At 45.4% G+C, this 22,586-nt stretch overlaps 1 protein-coding gene across 1 annotated transcript in view; it reads right to left on the minus strand.

Moving 5' to 3' along the window:
- Positions 1 to 811: 811 nt before the first annotated feature.
- Positions 812 to 22,586, minus strand: part of VPS39 (VPS39 subunit of HOPS complex) — a 46,147-nt gene continuing 24,372 nt past the window's right edge. Inside the window, exons 9-25 of the mRNA XM_052646408.1 lie at positions 19,532 to 19,652; positions 19,299 to 19,419; positions 14,677 to 14,806; positions 13,255 to 13,397; positions 10,653 to 10,796; positions 10,053 to 10,194; positions 9,297 to 9,383; positions 8,894 to 8,967; positions 8,474 to 8,572; positions 7,764 to 7,881; positions 7,124 to 7,252; positions 6,413 to 6,515; positions 6,156 to 6,201; positions 4,651 to 4,800; positions 4,351 to 4,485; positions 4,007 to 4,098; positions 812 to 2,795 (exon numbers count right to left, since the gene is read on the minus strand). Of these exons, the coding sequence (XP_052502368.1) occupies positions 2,720 to 2,795; positions 4,007 to 4,098; positions 4,351 to 4,485; positions 4,651 to 4,800; positions 6,156 to 6,201; positions 6,413 to 6,515; positions 7,124 to 7,252; positions 7,764 to 7,881; positions 8,474 to 8,572; positions 8,894 to 8,967; positions 9,297 to 9,383; positions 10,053 to 10,194; positions 10,653 to 10,796; positions 13,255 to 13,397; positions 14,677 to 14,806; positions 19,299 to 19,419; positions 19,532 to 19,652 (1,910 nt within the window). The 3' untranslated portion in view covers positions 812 to 2,719. The remainder of the gene's footprint in view (positions 2,796 to 4,006; positions 4,099 to 4,350; positions 4,486 to 4,650; positions 4,801 to 6,155; positions 6,202 to 6,412; positions 6,516 to 7,123; positions 7,253 to 7,763; positions 7,882 to 8,473; positions 8,573 to 8,893; positions 8,968 to 9,296; positions 9,384 to 10,052; positions 10,195 to 10,652; positions 10,797 to 13,254; positions 13,398 to 14,676; positions 14,807 to 19,298; positions 19,420 to 19,531; positions 19,653 to 22,586) is intronic.

Consider the following 22,586-nt stretch of genomic DNA (forward strand, 5'->3'; position numbering starts at 1 on the left):
CAAAGTCTTAGCTGCAGTAAATAAGTCAAGGTAAAGGTTATCTCGCCCTGTGCCTGCGCACTGTATAGTCTCTGAATCATAGTGCTTGGCAACTTGCCCTGTAGGTTGTTGTGCAAGGGATATAAAATAAAGCAGCTGTAAGAAGGAAGGAGTTAAAGTAAAAAGATTCAAACCACTCTGCAGTGTTGGTGTTTCATTCCGTCACCAGCAGTATACTCATTTTCACTATATTGATTCTTCCGATCCATGAACATGGTATATTTCTCCATCTATTACTGTCCTCTTTGATTTCTTTCATCAGTGTTTTATAGTTTTCTATATATAGGTCTTTAGTTTCTTCAGGTAGATATATTCCTAAGTATTTTATTCTTTTTGTTGCAATGGTGAATGGAATTGTTTCCTTAATTTCTTTTTCTACTTTCTCATTATTAGTGTATAAGAATGCAAGGGATTTCTGTGTGTTGATTTTATATCCTGCAACTTTACTATATTTATTGATTAGCTCTAGTAATTTTCCGGTGGAGTCTTTAGGGTTTTCTATGTAGAGGATCATGTCATCTGTAAACAGTGAGTTTTACTTCTTCTTTTCCAATTTGGATTCCTTTTCTTTCTTTTTCTGCTCTGATTGCTGTGGCCAAAACTTCCAGAACTACGTTGAATAGTAGCAGTGAAAGTGGGTACCCTTGCAAGATCTTGATTTTTAAATTGGCATTTTATTGTTATTTTCATAAAATCCCACAGGAAAGGGGGAAAAAAGAAGAGACCCAGACAGGCTTGATTTCTTACTTCATAATGTTTATTATGAGAGCTTTGCCAGTCCTCACCATAGTGCGTTCATCTCCAGCCTTCGCCACACCTCTGTGGAGGGCAGAGTGTCTAGGGCAGGAGAATGGAGTTCGGGAAAACTGGGTCGTTTATATATTCCAGCAGGGAAGGAAACACACATTTTTTATTCTATTGCTTCAAACATGTGTGCCACACAGGTGGTGGGAACAGGAGGCGCACACATGGAGGCCAGGAAGGCAGGGTGTGGGGGCTGGGGCCAGTTTCAGCTGCTGCTCCAGAGGAAACTCAGCTTGGTGCTCAGAACTGGTGCAATGGGGCCCAGGGCAGCCCTACTTCTTAGCAGGAACATGGCCAGTGGGATGTGGATCTTGTGTAGTTCGGCCTCCCAAACCTGAGCAGGGTCCCCCATCTCCATGAACAATGTTGATGGCTCTTACTCTTGTCCCTTCAGACCCTCCATGGAGGGTGGGCCTGGGAGGAGCCTCTACACCACCAGCAAGTCAGGCTACAACACAAGCCCCAAACAGCACGATGCTGCGGTTTAAAAAGGATCTCGGCATGTCAAGGACAGGCCACCAGAGCAGTGTCAGCATGGGGCGCTGTCATCTACCCTCAAAGCTGTTGGACTCTGGGGTCACGGTGAGTCTATAGGCCCCCAGCAAGGACAGGATACAGGGTGTGCTCCCAGTGCTGGGGACTGCCTGTGGGCTCTGGGGCCCTATGGGAGGCAGGGTCTCCCCTGAACAAGGGCTCCCCCAAGTTTGGCGGTGAGTTTTCAGGAGCTCCTGCGCTCCAGCAGCATTCTTGGCTCTCCCCGAGCCCTGCACGAGTACACCCAACATCGTCATTGTCAGTTTCTGATCAGATCGTTTCCTGTGTGCAGCAAGGATCCCCCTACTGTCCATGTCCCAGTGCAATCCTCCAACCCTTGCAAAACAAAGCTGGAGAACAATGGCCAGGCCAAAGTGGGTGGATGACATGGGCTGGAAAGAGAAAGGCGCCCAAAGTACGCAGCACTCTGCTCAGCAAGCCTAAACCAACCTGCACTGTGTGGGCTGGAGGATGAACCTGGAGCAGGAGCCTCTGCAGACATCTGCCAAGAGGTCACATATCCAGGGTAGCCCACCCTGAGTACTGTCACACTCGGCCCTGAGAGAGATGCTCTTCTAAGCTTCTGGGCACGGAATGTATAGTCCAGGGAGGTTCTATTTACAACACACGTGACAGTCAGTAACCAATGTATTCCTAGAAATCAGGAATTCCTCTTGCTTCTCATTTTACCTTGTTCAAAATTCCTGGTATCAGGAAAATGGGAGAGAAAGCCTGGGTGGAGCAGCGAGGGGAGAGATAAAGGAAGGAAATAAATAGAAGGAGGAGACTGAAAAATCAAGAACTGATTGGGGACACTGGTGAGGGGATCCAGGGTCAGCAACTACGAAGTGACCAGCATTACCTAGAGGGTGGACCCGTCCGGCCTCTGCAGTCAGAGGGGGCTCTGGGGCTTCCCTGCTCAAGGGACTCCAGGCAGCCAAGCCTAAGGCTCCTGTGAAGTCCTATGTGCATCCTAATAGAAAAGTGAATAAACAACCCCCAGGAGGGTTACAGACACTTGACACAGTTTCCATATTTGGGTGACTGGATGCAAAGGCAGGATGGTGCCCTTCCTATCTCTTCCTGTCCAAGCAGGTATCCAACTGTCTAAAACTGCCTGCAACATATTGGTATAAAAGGTGTAACTAATTTCTTTTTCTATCAAAAATCTGGCAACGTCAGAACACAAGTCTGAATAATTCAGAAATGTTCCAGGGCTCAAGGTAGCCAGTGTCCAAACGGGGAGACACTGGTGGTGGCAGCAGTCCCGAGTCCCAAGGGCCAGGGCTCTCCCCTCTGGGGTAGCCGAGCTGTCCGCTGCTCAGTCCTTGGCCTGCTGGGCTCAGGTGTCAGCCGGGTTGACCTCTTTGGAGCAGAAGTAATGCACGACCACCCCATTGGGGTATCTTGCAAATGCACTGCAGGGAAGGAAAATGACCTGGGAGTGAGGACTGCCTCTAAGAGAATACAAGTTCTTACTGGAAAACGCACCTTACCAGGAGCCACCCCAGAAGCTACCTTACTCTAACCATAAAGAGCAGTGTGGCCACCATCTCGGTCACATATCCAAACAGAGGATGAGGTCCATGCCATTCAATTGCATGGGGAATTTTTTTTTTAATTTATTAAATTTTTAAAAATTACTGAAATATAGTTGATTTATAATGTACCCATCTCTGCTGTATAGCAAAGTGACTGAGCTATGCACATATACACCTTCTTCTTTTATATTCTTTTCCATTATGGTTTATGCCAGGAAATTGGATATAGCTCACTGTGCCATACACTATGACCTTGTTTATCCATTCTAAATTTAATAGTTTGCATTTACCAACCCTAAACTCCCAGTCCATCTCACTCCCTCCCCCACGGCCCTCTGGTAACCACAAGCCTGATCTCTATGTCTGTAGGTCTATTTCTGTCTTGTAGATAAGTTCATTTGTGCCAGATTTTAGATTCCACATTTAAGTGGTACTTGTCTTTCTTTGACTTACTCCACTTGGTATGATACTCTAGTAGCAGGGGATATTTCCTACTGTCATCAGTGTGCAATACATAGCCAAACAAGGCAATGCACCGGCCTGGCTCAGCAGCAGTTTACTGAGCACCAACTGCCCATCAGAACAAATTTTGGGCTAACTCTAACAAAGGGCAGTGGGTCTTTCTGAAGGGAAGCATTCTTTCAGCCATAGAAGTAAAAGGACAAATCACTCTTCCTTGGAGGAAGGGGCACTAACTAGAGTATATGCCTTAAAACAGAATGATGCTGCTTCAGGATTTTACTCAGGTCATGAGGCAGCAGGCTGAAAGACCTTTTTCTTCTGTCAGAGGTGTATCCTTAGACGATAAGGACCTCCTGCCCACATACAGCTCTCAAACACCCCGTGGTACATGTCAATGTTAAGCAGCCAGAAGGAAAGGGCTTTATGACCAAGAAGTCAAGAGCCCCATGCTACACATTTCAGGCCTTTAATTCTCAAAGCACCCCACCCCACAGACATACCAGAAAAACATGGCCTGCCCTGTGGAGGCTCAAGCACTAAAAGCAGCCCAGATAGCTCTCAGCTGCTCTTTCTTCTTGGGTTAAGGGGCTGAAATCTACCCTGAGCAAGCTATGGGTGAGGCTCACCTGTTTCCAATCTTCTTCTTACACACCATGCACACCTTCTCCTCTGTGATGATGCACTTCACCTGCTGGTGTAGAATGCGCTCTTCCTGGACCTGGGAGCAGAGAGATTGGGGGGAGGTCCCACTGTCTGGCAGGCAGGACAGGAGGAAGGGCCGGCAATGTCTCACCTCCCAGCCCACAGGGGCTCCCTAACTGAAATACCCATAGCTACATGCCCAGCTGGTTACCGATCAGTTTGAGCCACAGAGTTAAAAAGCACCAAGCTCTGCCTCTGTCTCAGGGGACGTGGTAACGGCCTCACATTGAAAAGTACAAGCCTTCACTGGCATCTGGAAGGCTCATACCCTCAGGAACTCTGCATGGAGAAGGTTCTTGAGCACTTGGTTGAACCGTTTCTTCTGTGCATTCTCTTCTAAGACCTTTTCCAGAAAGATGCGTATGTCGTTAATCTGAGTGTTCGCGGGCAGCAGGTTGATGGCCTGGGGACGGAAAGACAGACAGAACAGGGAGAGGTGGGACAGGAGCGAGACTGAGGAAACGCCTGACGTCGCGGAGCCCTCAAACCCCCATCCTTCCTGCCAGCCCCTCCTGTGGTTTCACGATCCCCACATGCGCCCTCCACCTCTGCAGGGAGAGCTGCTGACCTTGGTGGTGTCCAGCTTGCTGTGGTGCAGCTCCAAGACCTGCAGGGCGGCCTGGAGGTTGGCTTGTGGCTCCAGCAGTTCCAGCTTGATTGGCCCCAGGCAGTGCATGCTGGGGGGCGACAGATACATCCGGAGCAGGGACAGATACACCTGTCTCATACACAACAAGCCATGCCCGCGTCAGGCCGGCAGCAACCCTCCCCAAACCCTCAGCGTGACCACACCTAAAGGCAAGAGGGTTGGTCTGGAGGAACTTTAAAATGCAGCATTTTTCACCTTTTAATAAATTTTGTAAAGTACGTTGACTGAAGATATCAAAAATTAAAGATTGTGTGGGACTTCCTGGGTGGTCCAGCGGCTAAGACGCCACACTCCCAATGCAAAGGGCCCAAGTTTGATCCCTGGTCAGGGAACTAGATCACACATGCTTCAACTAAGAGTTCATAAGCCACAACAAAAGATCCTGCATGCTGCAGCGAAGATCAAAGATCCTAAGTGCAGCAACTAAGACCCGGTGCAGTCAAGTAAATAGAAATAAAATATTAAAAAATTAAAGATCATGTTCTTTCTGAGAGAAAAAAAAAATCAAATGCCTTGTATTGTTTAGCATTATACTATTAATAGTAAGAAGAAGTAATAGAAGCCCAGGGCTTCCGTGGTGGCTCAGACAGTAAAGCGTCTGCCTGCCAGCTGGGAGACCTGGGTTCGATTCCTGGGTCGGGAAGATCCCCTGGAGAAGGAAATGGCAATCCACTCCAGCACTCTTGCCTGGAAAATCCCATGGACAGAGGAGCCTGATAGGCTCCATGGGGTCGCAAAGAGTCGGACACGACTGAGCAACTTCACTTCTTCTTCATACTATTAACAAAATGATTCCAAGAGACTCCCCCATTTCCTTTGGCGTTGAAGGCTGAGACCTTGCCACATATAAGCCGATGAGCCCAAGATAAGATGCTGCATCTCCTATTGGACCCACACCAGTGTTTCTCAGCCTCTCACTCAACATTCTGGGCTGTGCTGTGCATCGATAAGCAGCAACTCTGGCCTCCACCTCCTAGATTCAGGGAGCAAACCCCAACCCCCCCCCCCCCCCACTGCCACCAATGGCCATTAAAAATTCCTCTACACATTGACAGATCCACATGGAATTTATGCAAAGCACACATGGGCACGTTGTAAGAACCATCAGATGTTCCTTCTCAACAGGCTGACCAGGAAATTTATTGTACAAGTTGAGACTGTTTTAAGAGTAAAGTGGCAGGGGCACTACAAATCATCACACGGATCACAACAGACTAAGCCAGAACCACCCTGAGCAAACCAAGACTGCGGGCACCTTGCCGCTCCCTCAGCACGTGTGCCCAAAATCAATCAGTGCCCTAACCCATGCCTTGTCTTATGTCAGCAATTCCTGCCAGTGTCACCGGCGGCCCAAACCAGAGGGCGCTGGCTATGCTAAGAGGGGCAGTGCAATGCCTATGCGCGCCCTGGGGCCGACTACTTACATCTTTGTTGCCATCTTTGTTTTGGTCATAATGCTTGTGGCAGTACCTGGAAGGGAGAGAGTGATCAGACAAGGTCACATGTAGAGAGAGGGCATGGATGCTGCCTGAGTGAGCAGCCTAATGACAGTACAATCAGGGGTCAGCACACGAGGTGACCTCGCTTCAGCTGCAGGTGCAGGGACGGCTTTCTCAGCCTCTCATCTCTCTGCAGTGCCTCTTTTACACCCTGGGGAGGTGGCACGGCAGGGTCAACGTACTCTTCGGCCATCCTCGTGTCTTTCAGGATGTGGACATAGATGAAGAGAGCTTGTTCATGTTTCCCCATGCGTCCCAGCAGGAGAGCACGTTCTTCCAAGAGGCCTGTGGGGGGAAAGAGTGTAAGAAACCATCACCATGACCAGGCAAGCCCAAGTCCAGGGGCTAAGCTATTAGAGGAATGGATAGGGATTTTTTTCAAGGAGAAAATTACTAAAATTTTTTAAAGGGAGGAGGAAGGGGACTATTTTAAGTGGTACTTTATCTCATCTTTTCCTGTGATCATTTATAAATGGGACAACAATACTTGATGATCAGCTAAATGCATAATAAGCACCTACAATGTGCCAGGCCCTTCAGCTAAGGGAAGCAGACACCTCTGCTCTCATGGAGCTTATACATCAGCCAGACATATGTCTTTTTCAGACAAATTATTCCAGATTACAGAAACTGCTAAACAAGGAACTTGGCCAAGAACATGTAGTGAAGCAACAAACAGGTTTCAACCTGGCCAATTAGCATGTGGTTCACACCCAAAAGAGACTTCTCGTAATCATGGTTCAAAAGTGAGTCTTCAGAGAGGACAGAATAGGAGCACAGGCCTGAAACACATGGTTTTTCCCAGGCCCAACTTTTGGGAGGGCTGGGGAACTGGTATAAGGGAAGGATCCTTTTTTGCATTATCTTCTGTTAAAGTGGCTAAAGACACCCACCATCAAAAGGAAAATCACAGATGAGCCGGCCTGGGTCATAGTAGCTGGAAATTTCCAGGAACATAAGGAGCTTCCCTCGGTATTCTCCCAGCTCTCCTTCCTCCTCACCAGCAGGGACTGGAGCTTTGCCTTTAAAAGAAACCATGCTCAACATGAAAGGATGCTGTTGGGCAGCAATGTGTGGTGTCATCAAGAAAAAATGAAGGGGCTGGGGTTCAATGATGTCACCACCATGATTAGAAAGGGCCTTTGTGATGCTTTCCAGTTGGCCTTCTCTTAGTTTATGGTCTCTGTATGGCCCCAAAACATCAGCTTGAGATTAAAAAAAAAAAACCACCAAGCTGCTTAGAGAAGCACTCGATAGACAAATCTGTTCCTTATCAGCACAGCTATCACTCTGCAAACAGATCTACTCCCCCTCCTCCATAGGTGATGCCCAGGGAGGCTCAGAGATGCCCAGATCCAGACACCAGCCCCCAAGTCTCACCTGTGGGGCCACTTAGCTGCCTTGGTGCCTCTGAGGCTCTTCCTGCCCACCTGGGCCTGCAGAGAAAGTCTGCTTCTCTACCCCACCCATGGCCCCCTCAGGTCCCAGCTCACCTCTAAGGCCTGGGCCACCCCACGTGCTGAGAACTGGTACCTGCAGGGAAGGACAGGAGATACTCCTTCATCAGACCTTGCACCTTCTCGCAGTACAACTGGATCAGGCAGTTGTGGAACTGAGAGCCAGTCTCCTCCCAAACGTGGATGATGTGTTCCTGGGGTGAGATACAGGTCTGCCTGGTACCCTCTGTGCTGTGATGTGGAGCGGCCCAGCCCATTCGCCCAGGCTCGCTCACATTTTTAAGGCCCTAAAGGTCCCATCCAGATTGTCCCCTAATTAAGATTACCATGGGATAGTTCTCCCACAACCCAGCAATATCAGGAATTAGCATCTCAATTTCCAATCTAACTAAGCTCCTTCATTAATTCTGTCGCATAATCATCCAAATCAGTCTGTGTAATTAAGGTTAAATATTTACATTTTGGTACTTAGGACTGATTTGGTCATCCTGTGGTCACAGTCAAGTCTGGCTGTACAAATGTGGCTCTGATATGGTTTTCTCCAACATTTTCTCTCCTTCTCTTTTATCTCTCTGTACGTCACCTAGGTTTAGAAGGTAGCATCAAAAAGTGCCATCTCCAGCTTGGTCTACTGGGAGACCTCTTTCAGAGGAGACTAAAAGAACCCTCTTCTTTACAGTCCTTCCAATCCCCAAGGGACACAAACCCTAATCTGAACTGGCTAATCACTGTTTCTTGTAGTCATAGATCCTGGGTTTGACTGAAACTTTTTAAAAAGTATCTTACCAGATAAGGAATAGCCAGACCCTTAAAATTCTCCACTAAGAAGCCCAGCACTCGGTCTCGTGGCAGAGACTCCACCTCTGGGAGGTCCTCAGTAAATATCTGTTGGAATAAAACCTGAGTTCCAGCAGCAGAACCACCTGATGGCAATCCTTCCAAACACACATGCACACAAGCGTAGGGTCACATGGACAGACACTGAGGCGGGAAGGGCATCTGTGGCCAGTCGGTGTGGGGCAGACGAGGTCTCCTGGCGTCTGCACCAGGCTCTTTCTACTGCATTCCACTGCTGTCCCACGTGTCCCAGTCTTGGAAACACCAGAGAACTGCACAAACCCTTCCTAGCCCTCTACCCACAACTGTCTAAAATAAAATCAGAACCAACTGTGGTACCCAATAAATCCAAGGGACTCCGTGATCTACCTTCAGACCATCCTCTGGAAAGTCTCTCAGGACCCACACTGAGTAGGAAAAAATTAAATGCAGATTTTCTGTGCCTAGAGGGAAAAGGAAGACTTGTCAGCAGGTGAAGTCCACCCACTCTGCCCACAGGACCAGAAGGCAGGTGCCCAGGTTGCCCAGGATTTATCATCCAGAGAAGTTAGCTCTGTCCAGTCACTCAGAGATGCCTGGACCTACCAGACTGGCTACACACCAAGGGGCTGTTGTGGTTCCACCACTGGGGGGACTTTCACCCCCGGAGGAACCTGGCTGGGTGAACACAAGGAAGGGAGGGGACTGACCAGCCAGAATCAGGAAGGGAGACAGGTCAGGTTCCCTTGAACACAATGCCCTCCCCCTTGCCCCTTCCACGAGCCGGACTCACCCAGATGTTGCAGGTACTGCACTGTCCGCTCATGGCCTTTCAGAGGGGAATTTGCTTTCTTGGACTGGTCCACCAGCACCTGCAGAGCTGGCCATGAAGCCCAAGAATAAGGTCATGAGCCCCTTCTAGAAGGCATATCTCCTTAGAGAGTCATCACAGTGCACGCAGCTTTCAGCAGGAAAGGTCTTTGCAGCAGGCCCCTTTGTCTTGTCACTAATGTTAAACCAGGCACCTATACGCTTACTCATCTCCAGCCCTCACCCACCTTTTAAATCTTGTGATCACAAAGTACTTTGCTTAACTTGTTTCTTTCAAAGTAGAAATGAAGACTAAGTAAAAACAGATGACCAGATCTCCTCCCTAGCTTCCCCTTTAGTAATCCTGTGAACAAGATGGTAGCTAAAGAAAATCACAAGAAGTCGACAAGCCCGCACACAGTGGGGGATGGGGGGACTCTGACTCCCTATCCCAATGAGTAACCGATGACATCCTTTTTTCCTTTTAAAAGCTTTCATGGCTGAGCTTTGAAAATCTTCACATGTGGTTTTTGGGGCACTCTGGGTCCACCATCTCCCCAGATTGCCAGCATTCTCATTAGAAGCAACTTTCCTTTGTAATATTTGCCTCTCTCTCGTGTATTGATTTTCAAGCAGTGAGCAGCTAGATGTGATTCGGTAACAACAAACACCTCAGGAGGCTTCCCCCAGACAAAACACAAGAGACCCTCTAATCACAGGTGACCCCTGCCCCGGTCACCTTTCTCGTGGAGCCCCTTCTTCTCGTACAGGATGATCAGCTCGCTGTACTTGTGAGCCTTCTTCAGCACGTGCTCGCTCTCTTCGATGTGGCAGTGATTGTTCTCCAGACGCAGCAAGGGGGCCACCAGGGCCACGTTCGTCTGCAGGAGAGGCAGGACTTCAGCAGCAACTACTTCCTGGGGAGGCCCATCCTCCCTCAGCCCAGGCCTGCTTCAGGCTGAAACACCAGGCATGTTACACAAGCAAGGGAGAGCAAACAACCCTTTGCAGGACTGCAGGGAGGAGCTTTCACAGCATTTATGCTCTCTCACACAAGAGGGTGGGGGTGGGGGAGGGGGGAGTGGGTAAAGAAGGGAAATTTTCTTTGGGGAACTGTCCCTATTCACCTTGTAGCACCAACCCCAGTCTTGGCAGAGAAAACCAGCCCACTCTAAGATTCTGGGTCAACATCTCGTCTTAACCCCTCAATTCTAAGAAGCTCACAGATGTCAGGTCAAGCGTAGGTGGTTCCTAAGAATAAATACTTCACTCTTACTAGCGGCAGGGACCCCGGGCTAGGGAAAAGGATGGCAGGAAGCCGAGAGCTGGGAAAACTCACGTGAAGGTAGCACTTGAGCAGGGTGGTGTCAATGATCTGCAGCAGCTTTTTCTTGGATTTGATGGTAGGAGTCCCTTCCATGAGAGGGGAGGTGCTAGACTGGTGATCAGAGTCATTCAGCTTCTTTACCAACTGGCTGCGTTTCTGCCAAGGGCAAAAATGCAGGGTCAAGGGCAGGCTTAAAACTTCCTTTATCATCTGAGCTACCAGGCAATTCCAAATACCTTCAAATCAGCTCACACCTATCCACCCTGATCCCACATTGGCATTTATCAGGGATCAAAAGTAAGATGCCTACCAAATCACCAGATACAGTAACAATGATCTACTGAGTATTCACTACACACCAGGCAGTGTGTTATGCAGTTTATAGATTTATCCTATTTTAAATCTAAAACAAATACAGGTATTATTAGTCCCATTTTATAAGTGGAAGAACCCAAGGCACAGATGTTAGCTACCTCATTAGTAACAGAGGCTGACTTCAAATTAGGGTCAGATTCCAAAGGGCATGTTTTTTTTTTAATCAACTTTATTGAGGTATGAGTTACATACAATAAAATGTACCCCTGAAAAGTATACTATCAGATGCACTTTGACAGATATATACATGCATGTAGCTGCCGCCCCAATCAAGAAACAAAACGTTTCTACTACCCTTTAAAGTTCCCTTGTGCTCCTCCCAAAGAATCTCACCCACTCCCTATATAACTGATCTGATTTCTATCACTAATGATTACTCTTTCCCTATTTTAGAACTTCAAATGGGCTTTCCAGGTGGCTCAGTGGTAAAGAATCCACCTGTCAATGCAGGAGACACAGGTTTGATCCCTGGGTTGGGAAGATCCCCTAGAGGAGGGCCCACTCCAGTATTCTTGCCTGGAAAATTCCATGAGCAGAGGAACCTAGTGAGCTATAGTCCATGGGGTGACAAAGAGTCAGACTGACTTAGTGACTGAGAATGCATGCTTTCTAGAACTGCATATAAATGGAATCATTCAATTTGTACTATTTTGTGTCTGGAATGCCCATGGTCTTATTTGTTCTACCATCTCTCTGGTACAAGGCTGGGGTCAGTTACCTCCACACATTCCAAACTCAGTGGAGAAGGTCAGGGAAGACTGTGCTTGGGGTCCTAAAGCTAATATATTGGAAATAGAGGGTCTTCTGTGATGCCACATGCTTGGGACACTTTCTGCCCCAGGAACCTTTTCCACTTGCCTCATGGACTGTGCAGAATGTAGACAGAGGTGAGCTGGTGTGCTCTTTGCAGGCTGCCAGCCAACCATGGAGCCCAATGTCAAGCAAGTGCCAAGACGACAGATGCCTGAGTGGACCTGTGGGACACCCACTGACCCAGAAGCAGGTGGTGGGTAGCTGGCTTACAATTTTCCTAGCAATACTTATGCCTCTCCAGGACACCTCTTACAAGTCTGCAGAACACTTATGGGAAAAAATTTTAATAAGTTCTCTGAGTCAGAAAGGATGACATGGTTAGACAGCATCACCAACTCAATGGACATGAATTTGAGCAAACTCCAGGAGATACTGAAGGACAGAGAAGCCTGGCATGCTACAGTCCACACGGTTGCAGAGTAGGACATGACTTAGCAACTGAACAACTGACTCTGAATGGGTGCACAGGAAAGCAATAATAGCCTCAAGCACGGAAATTTAGGGTTCAGAGACTTCAATGGAGATATTAGTTTTAGTGCTGATCTGAAAATTTCACTTATCTGCCTGTAACAGTAAACTGAAAATAATTTAAGTCTAAATACTCCCTCTAAAAAACATGTTATAGAAGAATACTTAATGACACGGAAGGACTTTCCTAATATATTGCTAAATGCTTTAAAAGTAAGCTATAAAACAGTATATATCTTGATATCCATTTGCAATTTAAAAAATCTGATAAATAAATAAAAATTATTCACAAGTACATATAAAACTCTGGAAGGACAACACTAAAATGTTAGTTACTTTTCTCTGGGTAGTAGAGCAATAAGCGATTTTTAATTTTTATTTTATACTTTTCTGTGTTTTCCAAGTTTTCTGCATACAGCAGGTATTTTTTTCCCAAAAGTATAACTGTTCCCCAAGAGTTTCTTTAAAACGCTTATTCTTTTCTATCAATTAAACTTTTCTCTTTTTAGTTCCTATAGGAGCTTAGTGTGAATCTACCAGGAACTGAGTCTGCTTCCTGGTACCAGGATTTGGCAAAAAAGAGCTCTATTCTATTGTTATAACCCAACAGTCAATACAGGAGACCTAAGAGACACGGGTTCAATCCCTGGGTTGAAAAGATCTGTGGAGGAAGAAATGACAACCCAGTCCAGTATTCTTGCCTGGAGAATTCCATGGACAGAGGAGCCTGGCGGGCTACAGTCCTCGGGGCTGCAAAGACTGAAGTGACTCAGCAAAATGTGCATTCTACAGTTAAGCAAGGAGGTGAAACAGAAAAAATGTGCCCCCCTCAGACTTCCACAGTGTTCACTTCTGGAACATCTGTGGCATTGCAGAAGCCTCCCCCTTCCCTGCCATAGAGAAGCAGGTACTGAGACTCCCAGGTGAACTCCTCCATATGCTGGGGGATCGCACCCACCTGTGTCAGGTAGTCAATCAGAGCCAAGTGAGCCTTCTCCAGCTCAGCCCCCGACAGCACGGGCAGTGGGTTAGGGTACTGCAGCTGCTTTCTGTAGTCTGTGGGCAGCAGGTCTGGGTACAGGCCCATCACGTGGGTAGGATCTACACGGGAGGCGAACATGATTCCCAGACAGAAGCACAGCAATTTGAAGATAAACTAAAACGAGACTATCACTACAGCAAAGTAAGTTCCAGATTGACTTTATTTTAAAAAAAATGACTCTTAAGTTCATAAAAACTCAAGCTATACACATATATTTTGAACACTAAAACATTATAATGATTGCATGACTCTATTCTAAGACATATATAGAATTAAAAATGAAAATTCATTAACTCACTGAAAGTAAAGAAGAAAAAGGAAAACCTGGTAAGAGAGTGAAGTTAAAAAGATCACTAGACTTAAAAAATAAAAAGTGTGTGTGTGTGTGTGTGTGTGTGTGTTTAAAGGAATATTAGTAAAACAAAAACACCAGGCAATAGGCTATGGAATACATTGGTAGCATATATGGCAGAAGATAACAGGTTGATTATATAAAATTAATTCACAGAGATTGGTTTAAAAAAACATAGGATTTCATTTGATTAATGGGCAACAGACATGAATATCTGACAAGAAAATAATACAAGTAAGGGGGAAAATCTAATCCTAGACAATCAGATTCCTTTGATCTTGAGACAGATTTAAGGATGATAAGCAGTATGGCACACACCAACATATACAATCTGACATGCTTCTTTTACGTAATGTTGATACTCCTCCACCATGAGGTGGGCTGTGTGCTCCCTTGCCCTAACTTGGAAAGCCCTTGTAAATCAACAGAACATGGGGAGAAGTGATCACCCTAAAAGGCACTAAGGCTTCCGGCTAGGTCTCTTGGATCACCAACTCCAGGCAAAGCCAGTCACTCTGCATAAGGACATCCAAGCAACCCTCGAGAAGTCTGTGCGCTGCAACTAGAAGGAGCCTGCACACCACAACAAAGACCCCACGTAGCCAAAAGCAAAACGCAACAACCTACGGCTGCATCCTTCTGAGCTCAGGCCAGTGGCTAGTCTAGAACTGCAGGCAGTAATCTGATTACTAAGTGACAAAATACATGTCTGCTGTCTTCAATGACTTTCTGTTACCTTCCTCTAGTGGCAAGGGCAAAGCATCCTGGAAAACTGGAAGTCTGTGTGTGTGAATGAAACCAGAGTCATAAGATCAGGGCTGTAAATATATAGTCACATGGCCACCCACAGGATCCTGTTAAGTACAAGGATCAATCTAGATGATTGATTTTCCATTCTCAGAAGTCTGAGATCATTTCTCCCCATTCTTTCCAGTTTCCCCTCCCTCAGTGTAGTTCCTCATCCCGAGGCCATACCCGCTTGTTACCTGTGCCAAGTTTAGCAAAGACCTGCATGGACTCATCGAAACGCTTCTGGCAAAAGAGGTTGAAGGCATACAAGTTCTTGATGTGATGGATCTGTTGCTGCTTTTCACTGTCGGAATCATCTTTCATTTCCTGAAAAAAGAGTAGGATAGGTAGGCGTTCACTCACTCAACCAATATTTGTTTAGTATCTACCAGGTAGCAGATGATATGCTGGAAATTGTATATGCCAGAGGGTACAAAGCAGTCACGTGGCTCTGACCTCAAAGACTGCCCTTAGAGTCTAATCATAAGTAACCATGCAATTAAAACACAATAGGACTTCTATAAAATACCTGACCAGTACTCCTGAAAACCGTCAGGATCATGAAAAACAAGGGAAGACTAAGAAATTTCCACAGATCAGAGGACACTAAGAATGTGTGACACCTAAATACCTGCGATTTCTGGATTTGAACTTGGAACAGAAAAAGGGACAATTAATGGGAAAACTTAGCGAAATCTGAATAAAGTTTAGGGTTTAAAGAAAAAAAATCAAAACAAAGCAGAGTGAGTGATGATAGAACCACATGGGTGGGGTGTTCAGGTCAGCCCAGTGTGAACAGTGGGTCTAGGAAGGTTCCCAGGGGGAATGTAAGCTGAGACACAAAGGATGAGCTGGAGCTGGCCAGGGGAGGTTGCCAGGTGACAGATGGGGGAGGGGAGGGCATCTGAGGCCAAGAGGACAGCACGTGTGCAAGACCCTAAAATGACAGAGAGCATGGTGTGCTCAAAGGATGGAAGATGCTTAACATAGCTGGCATGACCGGGAAAGGTCCTGTTCACAGTATAAGCCAAAGAGCTGTTTCTTCCTTTAGCCTTCCCCCTCCTATATCCTTCTTGGCCTCTTCTATCCTTCTTAGCCAGTCTCTACCACCTTCACCTTCTTCCTTCAAAGTGCCTCTCACGTTTTCCCTTCCTTTCTTTTCCTCTTCCGTTGCTGTCACCCTATCCGGGCCATCAGCAGCACGTGGCTGCGCTTGGGCTAAGCTCTCCTGTTGGTGCTTTGAAGGCTCTCAAAGCCTGGCACAGGCTCCTTACCTAGGTTATTCCCACACATTCAAGCCACACCCTCCGTGCCAGTCAGAATGGGCTCCAAGTGTCCTGGAAATACTCGTTTCCACACGTGTTTTCACTTCTAACTTCCCCAGGCTCTGTAACTCTCCCTGTTTCAAGTTCCTGGTCTGACCTATCTTTAAAGAGTCCAACCTTAGGATTCTTTTTCTGGCCTAAATAGCAAAGTTCAGCATGTAACTGCCCTCTGAAAGTTTCATGTATGTCCTCTGATTAATTTAAATGAAAGACAGGTTCCTCAAGAGCCAAGATGATATCAAGCAACCTTCTTTTGTCACAGAGCAGAACACCTAGTAAGTAGAGGCCTAGAGAAGAGAAGGGAAAGAAGGAAACCCACTTTCTTCTTCTCTGTTTCATCCAAAGATGAAATAGACAACCAGCAGCAGAAAGAACACTGAGAAGACATTCCTGTTAAGAAAAACGGATGCTAAAAAAGCCATGTGCTGCATAATACCTTTTTCATAAAGCTCAAAAACTAGACACATACTCAAACACACAAATATAGGTAAAATACTATTAAAAAAATTTAAGGGCATGATAAACACAAAGGTTCACTTAAGAAGACTTTCTTCTCTCTCCTTGCTCTTCTCTGGAACTCTGCATTCTGTTGGGTATGTCTTTCCCTTTCTCTTTGCCTTTTGCTTCTCTTCTTTTCTCAGCTACTCGTAAGGCTTCCTGAGACAACCACTTAGCCTTCCTGCATTTCTTTTTCTTGGGAACGGTTTTGGTCACCACCTCCTGTACAATGTTACGAACCCCCGTCCATAGTTCTTCAGGCACTCTGTCTATCAGATCTAGTCCCTTAAATCTATTCATCACCTCCACTGTATAATCATAAGGAACTTGATTTAGGTCATACCTAAATGGCCTAGTAGTTTTCCCTACTTTCTTCAATTTGAGCCTGAATTTTGCAATAAGGAGCTGATGATCTGAGCCACAGTCAGCCCCAGGTCTTGCTTTTGCTGACTGTATGGAGCTTCTCCATCTTTGGCTGCAAAGAATATAATCAATCTGATTTTGGCATGGACCATCTGGTGATGTCCATGTGTACAGTTGTCGCTTGTGTCATTGAAAGAGGATGTTTCATATGACCATTTTGCATTCTCTTGGCAAAACTCTGTTAGCCTTTGCCCTTCTTCACTTTATACTCCAAGGCCAAACTGGTCTGTTACTCCAGGTATCTCTTGACTTCCTACCTTTGCATTCCAGTCCCCTATGATAAAAAGGACATCTTTTTTGATGTTAGTTCTAGCAGGTCTTATAGGTCTTCACAGAACCGTTCAGTTTCATCTTCTTTGGCATTAGTGGTTGAGGCATAGACTTGGATTACTGTGATGTTGAATGGTTTGCTTTGGAAACGAACCAAGATCATTCTGTCATTTTTGGGACTGCAATCAAGTACCGTATTTTGGATTCTTTTGTTGACTATGAGGGCTACTCCATTCCTTCTAAGGGATTCTTGCCCACAGTAGTAGATATAATGGTCATCTGAATTAAATTCACCCATTCCCATTGTCAGACACAACTGAGCGACTAATATTCCTGTACATTTTATAGTTCACTGATTCCTAACTCTTGCCATCTCCTGTTTGACCACATCCAATTTACTCTGATTCATGGACCTAACATTCCAGGTTCCTATGCAATACTGTTCTTTACAGGACTGGACTTTACTTTCACCAAGAGATATAACCACAACTGGGCATCATTTCCGCTTTGGCTCAGTCTCTTCATTCTTCCTGGAGCAATTTCTCTGCTCTTCCTCAGTAGTATATTGGACATCTACTGACCTGGGGGGTTCATCTTTCAGTGTCAAATCTTTTTGCCTTTTCATACTGTTCATGGGGTTTTCAAGGCAAGAATACTGAAGCAGTTTGCCATTCCCTTCTCCATTAGTCATGTATGGATGTGAGAGTTGGACCATAAAGAAGGTTGAGCACCCAAGAATTGATGCTTTCGAACTGTGGTGCTGGAGAAGATTCTTGAGGGTTCCTTGGACAGCAAGGAGATCAGTCAATCCTAAAGGAAATCAACCCTGAATATTCATTGGAAGGACTGGTGTTGAAGCTGAAGCTCCAATACTCTGGCCACCTGATGTGAAGAGCCAACTCACTGGAAAAGACCCCGATGCTGGAAAAGACCCCGATGCTCGGAAAGACTGAGGGCAGGAGGAGAAGGGGCAGACAGAATGAGATGGTTGGATGGCATCACTGACTCAATGGACATGAATTTGAGCCAACTCAGGGAGATGGTGAAGGACAGGGAAGTCTGGCGTGCTGCAATTCATGAGGTCTCAAAGATTCGGACATGACTTAGCAATAGAACATCAACAAAACACAAAAATTAGGATAATGGCTGTGTCTGGAGCCTAGGCAGAGGGATGGGATGGGGAGGGATGTACCGGTTACAGAAGTCATTTTCAGGGGGAGTTAGGTGGTGGGTTTACGGGTATTCATTATTTTAAAAATGAAAATAAAATAATTTAGGGCAATAAATGAGTGAGGAAAAAAACAGTAAGATGCTAAAATTAAATGGGGCAAGAAAGAAACAATCTACGGGATAGTAAATGTGTCTAACTAATTAAGACTGGATTTTTGTTTTCAGTCTAGAACTTATACACCCAAAATAAAAGTTCCTCTTCAAAAGTATCCACCACGTATGATTATAATCATTTGTATTCCAAAATTTATGATCACTGTTTCCCTTTCAGAAATAATTTATAAGATACTCTAAAAACTGAGTTTTCCTACTATTACCTTCATAACAATTGCTTCTCTTAGTAAATTAGCACTGTCTGGTTTTAATGACTAAGTGAGGCTCAGGATGACTTTCAGTTGTCTCAAATAAATTCAAATCCACTCTTCTGAGATGACAATAACCACCACTAGGGATGTTTAAAAGAATAAGGCAAGACTTGAAAGTCAATCTTCAAGAAGCACGTTGGCAATAGACCCATCACTGAAACAAGGGCACGGTCACTACTCAGCCAAGAGCGTGAGCAGCGTCCCATGTGAACATTCAAGCAGAGTGACAGTCTGAAGACCGGGGCCGGGCCGAAGGCAGCAACCTGAGGTGGGTTCAAAGTACCTAAAGAAGGCCTGCTTATCCAAGCCCAGGAGCCTACTTGTGAAAGAGACTCTGAGAGGCTTTGGAGCTGTTGCATTCAACCAAACTGTAACCTTGATAGTTACGATTGTTATTTTTGCTGTTCGTCTTTAATTTTTCAAGGCCATACCATATCTATTCAATTATTTTACTGTCCTATTAATTCTATGAAATACTATTAGTATAATTGGCACTCACTCTGCATTTGATAGAGACAGTGAGATTACTTAGAGTTACATAGACAGTTCTATGGCAGGGTCTGATCCTGAATCCAAGCCCTTTGACTTTCAGCTCTGTGCTATTCCGCCAGTCCAAGCAAAACAGGAACATCTAAACCAAAGTCACCTGCCTTGAAGAAGTGATGAGGAAGGCAAACTCACACCCAAATCTCAGAAACAAAGACTTACTGCGAGCTGCAGAGCCAATTCAAACTGCTTGTCCTGGAGAAGCTGTTGGATTTGGGTCGCCATGGGGACTGGAATGAGTCTCCAGACAAAGTGATTACTGGCCACATAGATAATGTTTGATCTGGAGACAGGGGTAAGAGGATTAGCAAGAGAGGGCCAGCTTTATGATGACCCAGATGACTTTAAAATTTTGGAACAAGATGGCAGCTACAGTAAAGAAAGGAACTCCTTACCCGCCCGAGGTAATGAAACGGGGTCTTTGCAGTTCAATGCTCTGGACCAGAAGCCTCGGCTCAAATGTTCGGATTTCCACATATCGAGGCAACACTGCAATGATGTACGGAGGCTGGTGCTCTGCGCGAGAGAGAACATGTTGAGTTAAGGTTCTCTCTAAGGCTTTAGGTTTATAGACGTTTCAGCTTCTCATTTCTAAGGTGCACTTGGATCTCCAAATGGTCCACTAGTCAAATACCAAGCCAGGATCCTATACTGTGATATACAAAAAAAAAAAGAAAAATTGCTTGTCTCAGTGACACTAAGAGAAATCTCCTGCACAAAAAGGATGCATCTTAGCTTTGCTCAGAGTGACCGGACTCCATTCCTACTGTTTCCCTGAGAGGACTGGGTGAAAGTCAGCGGCTCCTTTCTCATCAGTAATGAAGCCAGGCCAAACCAAGGCCAGTGGCAGCTCCCCTAACGAGTCAGTCGGAGAACAAGGTGACATAATTTCTTTCTTCCTCTTAGGAAAGGCAAGAGGAGGGCAACTTCTTTTTATTTTTTCCTGAAAATTATTCTAAAGAGAGAAATCCACGTTTCTGGTCTATGCTATCTCTGCTTGAGATCATCACATTGAAAAGATGCAAAACAGCACGTGATGCTCAATGGTTCACAGAGAAGGCAGCAGGATGGCATTCTCAGTGTAACCATTTTCTTACAGGAGGTAATGAGTGTGTCAAATTCATAGGAACAGAAAGTAGTATGGTGCCACGGCAGGGGGAGGGGAAATGGGTTGTTGTTTAATAGGTATAGAGTTTTACTTTCACAAGAGGAAAAGGTTTTGAAATCTGAATGACAATGTAAAGTAAAGTAAAGTGAAGTCGCTCAGTGGTGTCCAGCTCTTTGCAACCCCATGGACTGTAGCCTACCAGGCTTCTCTGTCCATGGGATTTTCCAGGCAAGAGTACAGAGTGGGTTGCCATTTCCTTCTCCAGGGGATCTTCCCACCCCAGGGATTGAACCCAGGTCTTCCGCATTGCAAGCAGACGTTTACCCTCTGAGCCATCAGGGAAGCTCAGCACGACAATGGAAATACACATAATTCTACTGAACTGTGCACTTAAAAATGGTTATGGTGATAGATTTTATGCTATGTGCTTTTTTTAGCCACAATTAAAAATAATTTTAAATTAGTAAAAAAAAAATGAACCTCTAGATGGCATAATTATTATAAAAAAATTTAACTTCAAAGAATGTATCTATAAGAATAGTTTCTTGGTGTGATTAACTTGCTATAAATTTATTTTCTTGTCATTTACTTTCAGATAAAAGGCTTTTCATATTACACAAGCTATTCATACGCTAAATGAATGGTACAATAAAAGTTCAAAACCAGAAAGGAACTCAGAAATGAGGAAACTGAGGCCTTAGTAATTCCTTCATCAGTTGAAATGCTGCTGCTGCTAAGTTGCTTCAGTCATGTTCGACTCTGTGCGACCCCACAGATGGCAGCCCGCCAGGCTCCCCCGTCCCTGGGATTCTCCAGGCAAGAACACTGGAGTGGGTTGCCATTTTCTTCTCCAGTGCATGAAAATGAAAAGTGAAAGTGAAGTCGCTCAGTCATGTCTGACTCTTTGCGACCCCATGGACTACAGCCCACCAGGCTCCTCCGTCCATGGGAGTTTCCAGGCAAGAGTACTGGAGTGGTTGAAATGCTACTGTTGTTATTATGTTGATATCTTTCATCTCACCAAAAAAACAGAATTAAATAACATATTTTCCTTTTTTAATGCTGGCCTCATTTTAAAAAGCTACTATAATTTTCAGCAATTATCCTTCAAATAAAAAATAAATAAAAATTTTAAAAAAGCTGTTATAATTTTTTTCATGTTAATTTATGTAACTATGTAAAACTTCTGTCCTTTTAAAATCTGGCCTACTTTAATTGGGTCTAATTTAACAAAAGAAGCAATCTATCATGGAAACCTTTTTGGCTGTCACATTTTATCATTCATTCAGAGGTGGTCTGAATCTGAGTCATCAAACATGGCAGACTGGTTGGCATCCAGAAGGCACGTAATGAAGGGTGGACAACAACAGTGATTCTTCTAACAGCAAGCATCTACTAAGAGGCTAGGATGTTTCAAGCACTGCTCAGAGGGAACCAAGACATGAGCGCAGAGCTCACAGAACTCCCACATGAATGGAGGAGACAGACAACTCATTGCATCCAGTGGGACATGCAGCTCGCATGACAGAGAAACCCGAAGGGTTCCCGGGGGAAGTGACTAATTCCGCCTGCGGGTCAGAGAAGACATCTGAGAGGAAGTGCCACTGAACAGGGGACTTGTCATACGAGCAGGATGCTGCTGGGCAAAGAAAGGAAAAGGCAACAACCAGACGAAAGCACAGGAATGGGGAGTCTTTTCCAAATGACTGGAACAACTGGGAAGGAAATCCAAAAAGCAGAGGATATATGTATACATCTGTGATTTGAGTTGGGAAAGAATCTGCCTACAATGCAGGAGACCTGGGTTCGATTCCAGGGTTGGGAAGATCCCCTGGAGAAGGAAATGGCAACCCACTCCAGCACTCTTGCTTCTTGCCTGGAGAATCTCATGAACAGAGGAGCCTGGCAGGCTACAGTCCAGGGGGTCGCAAGAGTCGGCGACTATACCACCACCACGGCTGATTCACTTTACTGTGCAGCAGAAACTAACACAACACTGTACTGCAACTAAATGACAATAAAAATTAATTAATAAGACAGTACAATAAAAAAGAATGACTGGAGTCTGGGTACAGTAGTGAAGAGGAGAGCAGAAATATAATTCAAGTTTAAAATGGACCCCATTCAGGATGAACGGAGAAATATATACATTAACATGTATACACTATCAGGTGTAAGATGGATGATAGCTGGTGAGAAGCTGCTGTGTAGCACAGGGAACCCAGTGTGGCACTCTGTGATGACCTGGAGGGAAGGGATGGGGGGAAGAGAGGGAGAGAACATATGTATAATTACGGCTGATTTGCCTTGTGTATGGCACAAATCAATACAAAAATTAAAAA

This window comes from Budorcas taxicolor, chromosome 10 (genome assembly GCF_023091745.1).
Source record: "Budorcas taxicolor isolate Tak-1 chromosome 10, Takin1.1, whole genome shotgun sequence".
Lineage (NCBI taxonomy): Eukaryota > Metazoa > Chordata > Mammalia > Artiodactyla > Bovidae > Budorcas > Budorcas taxicolor.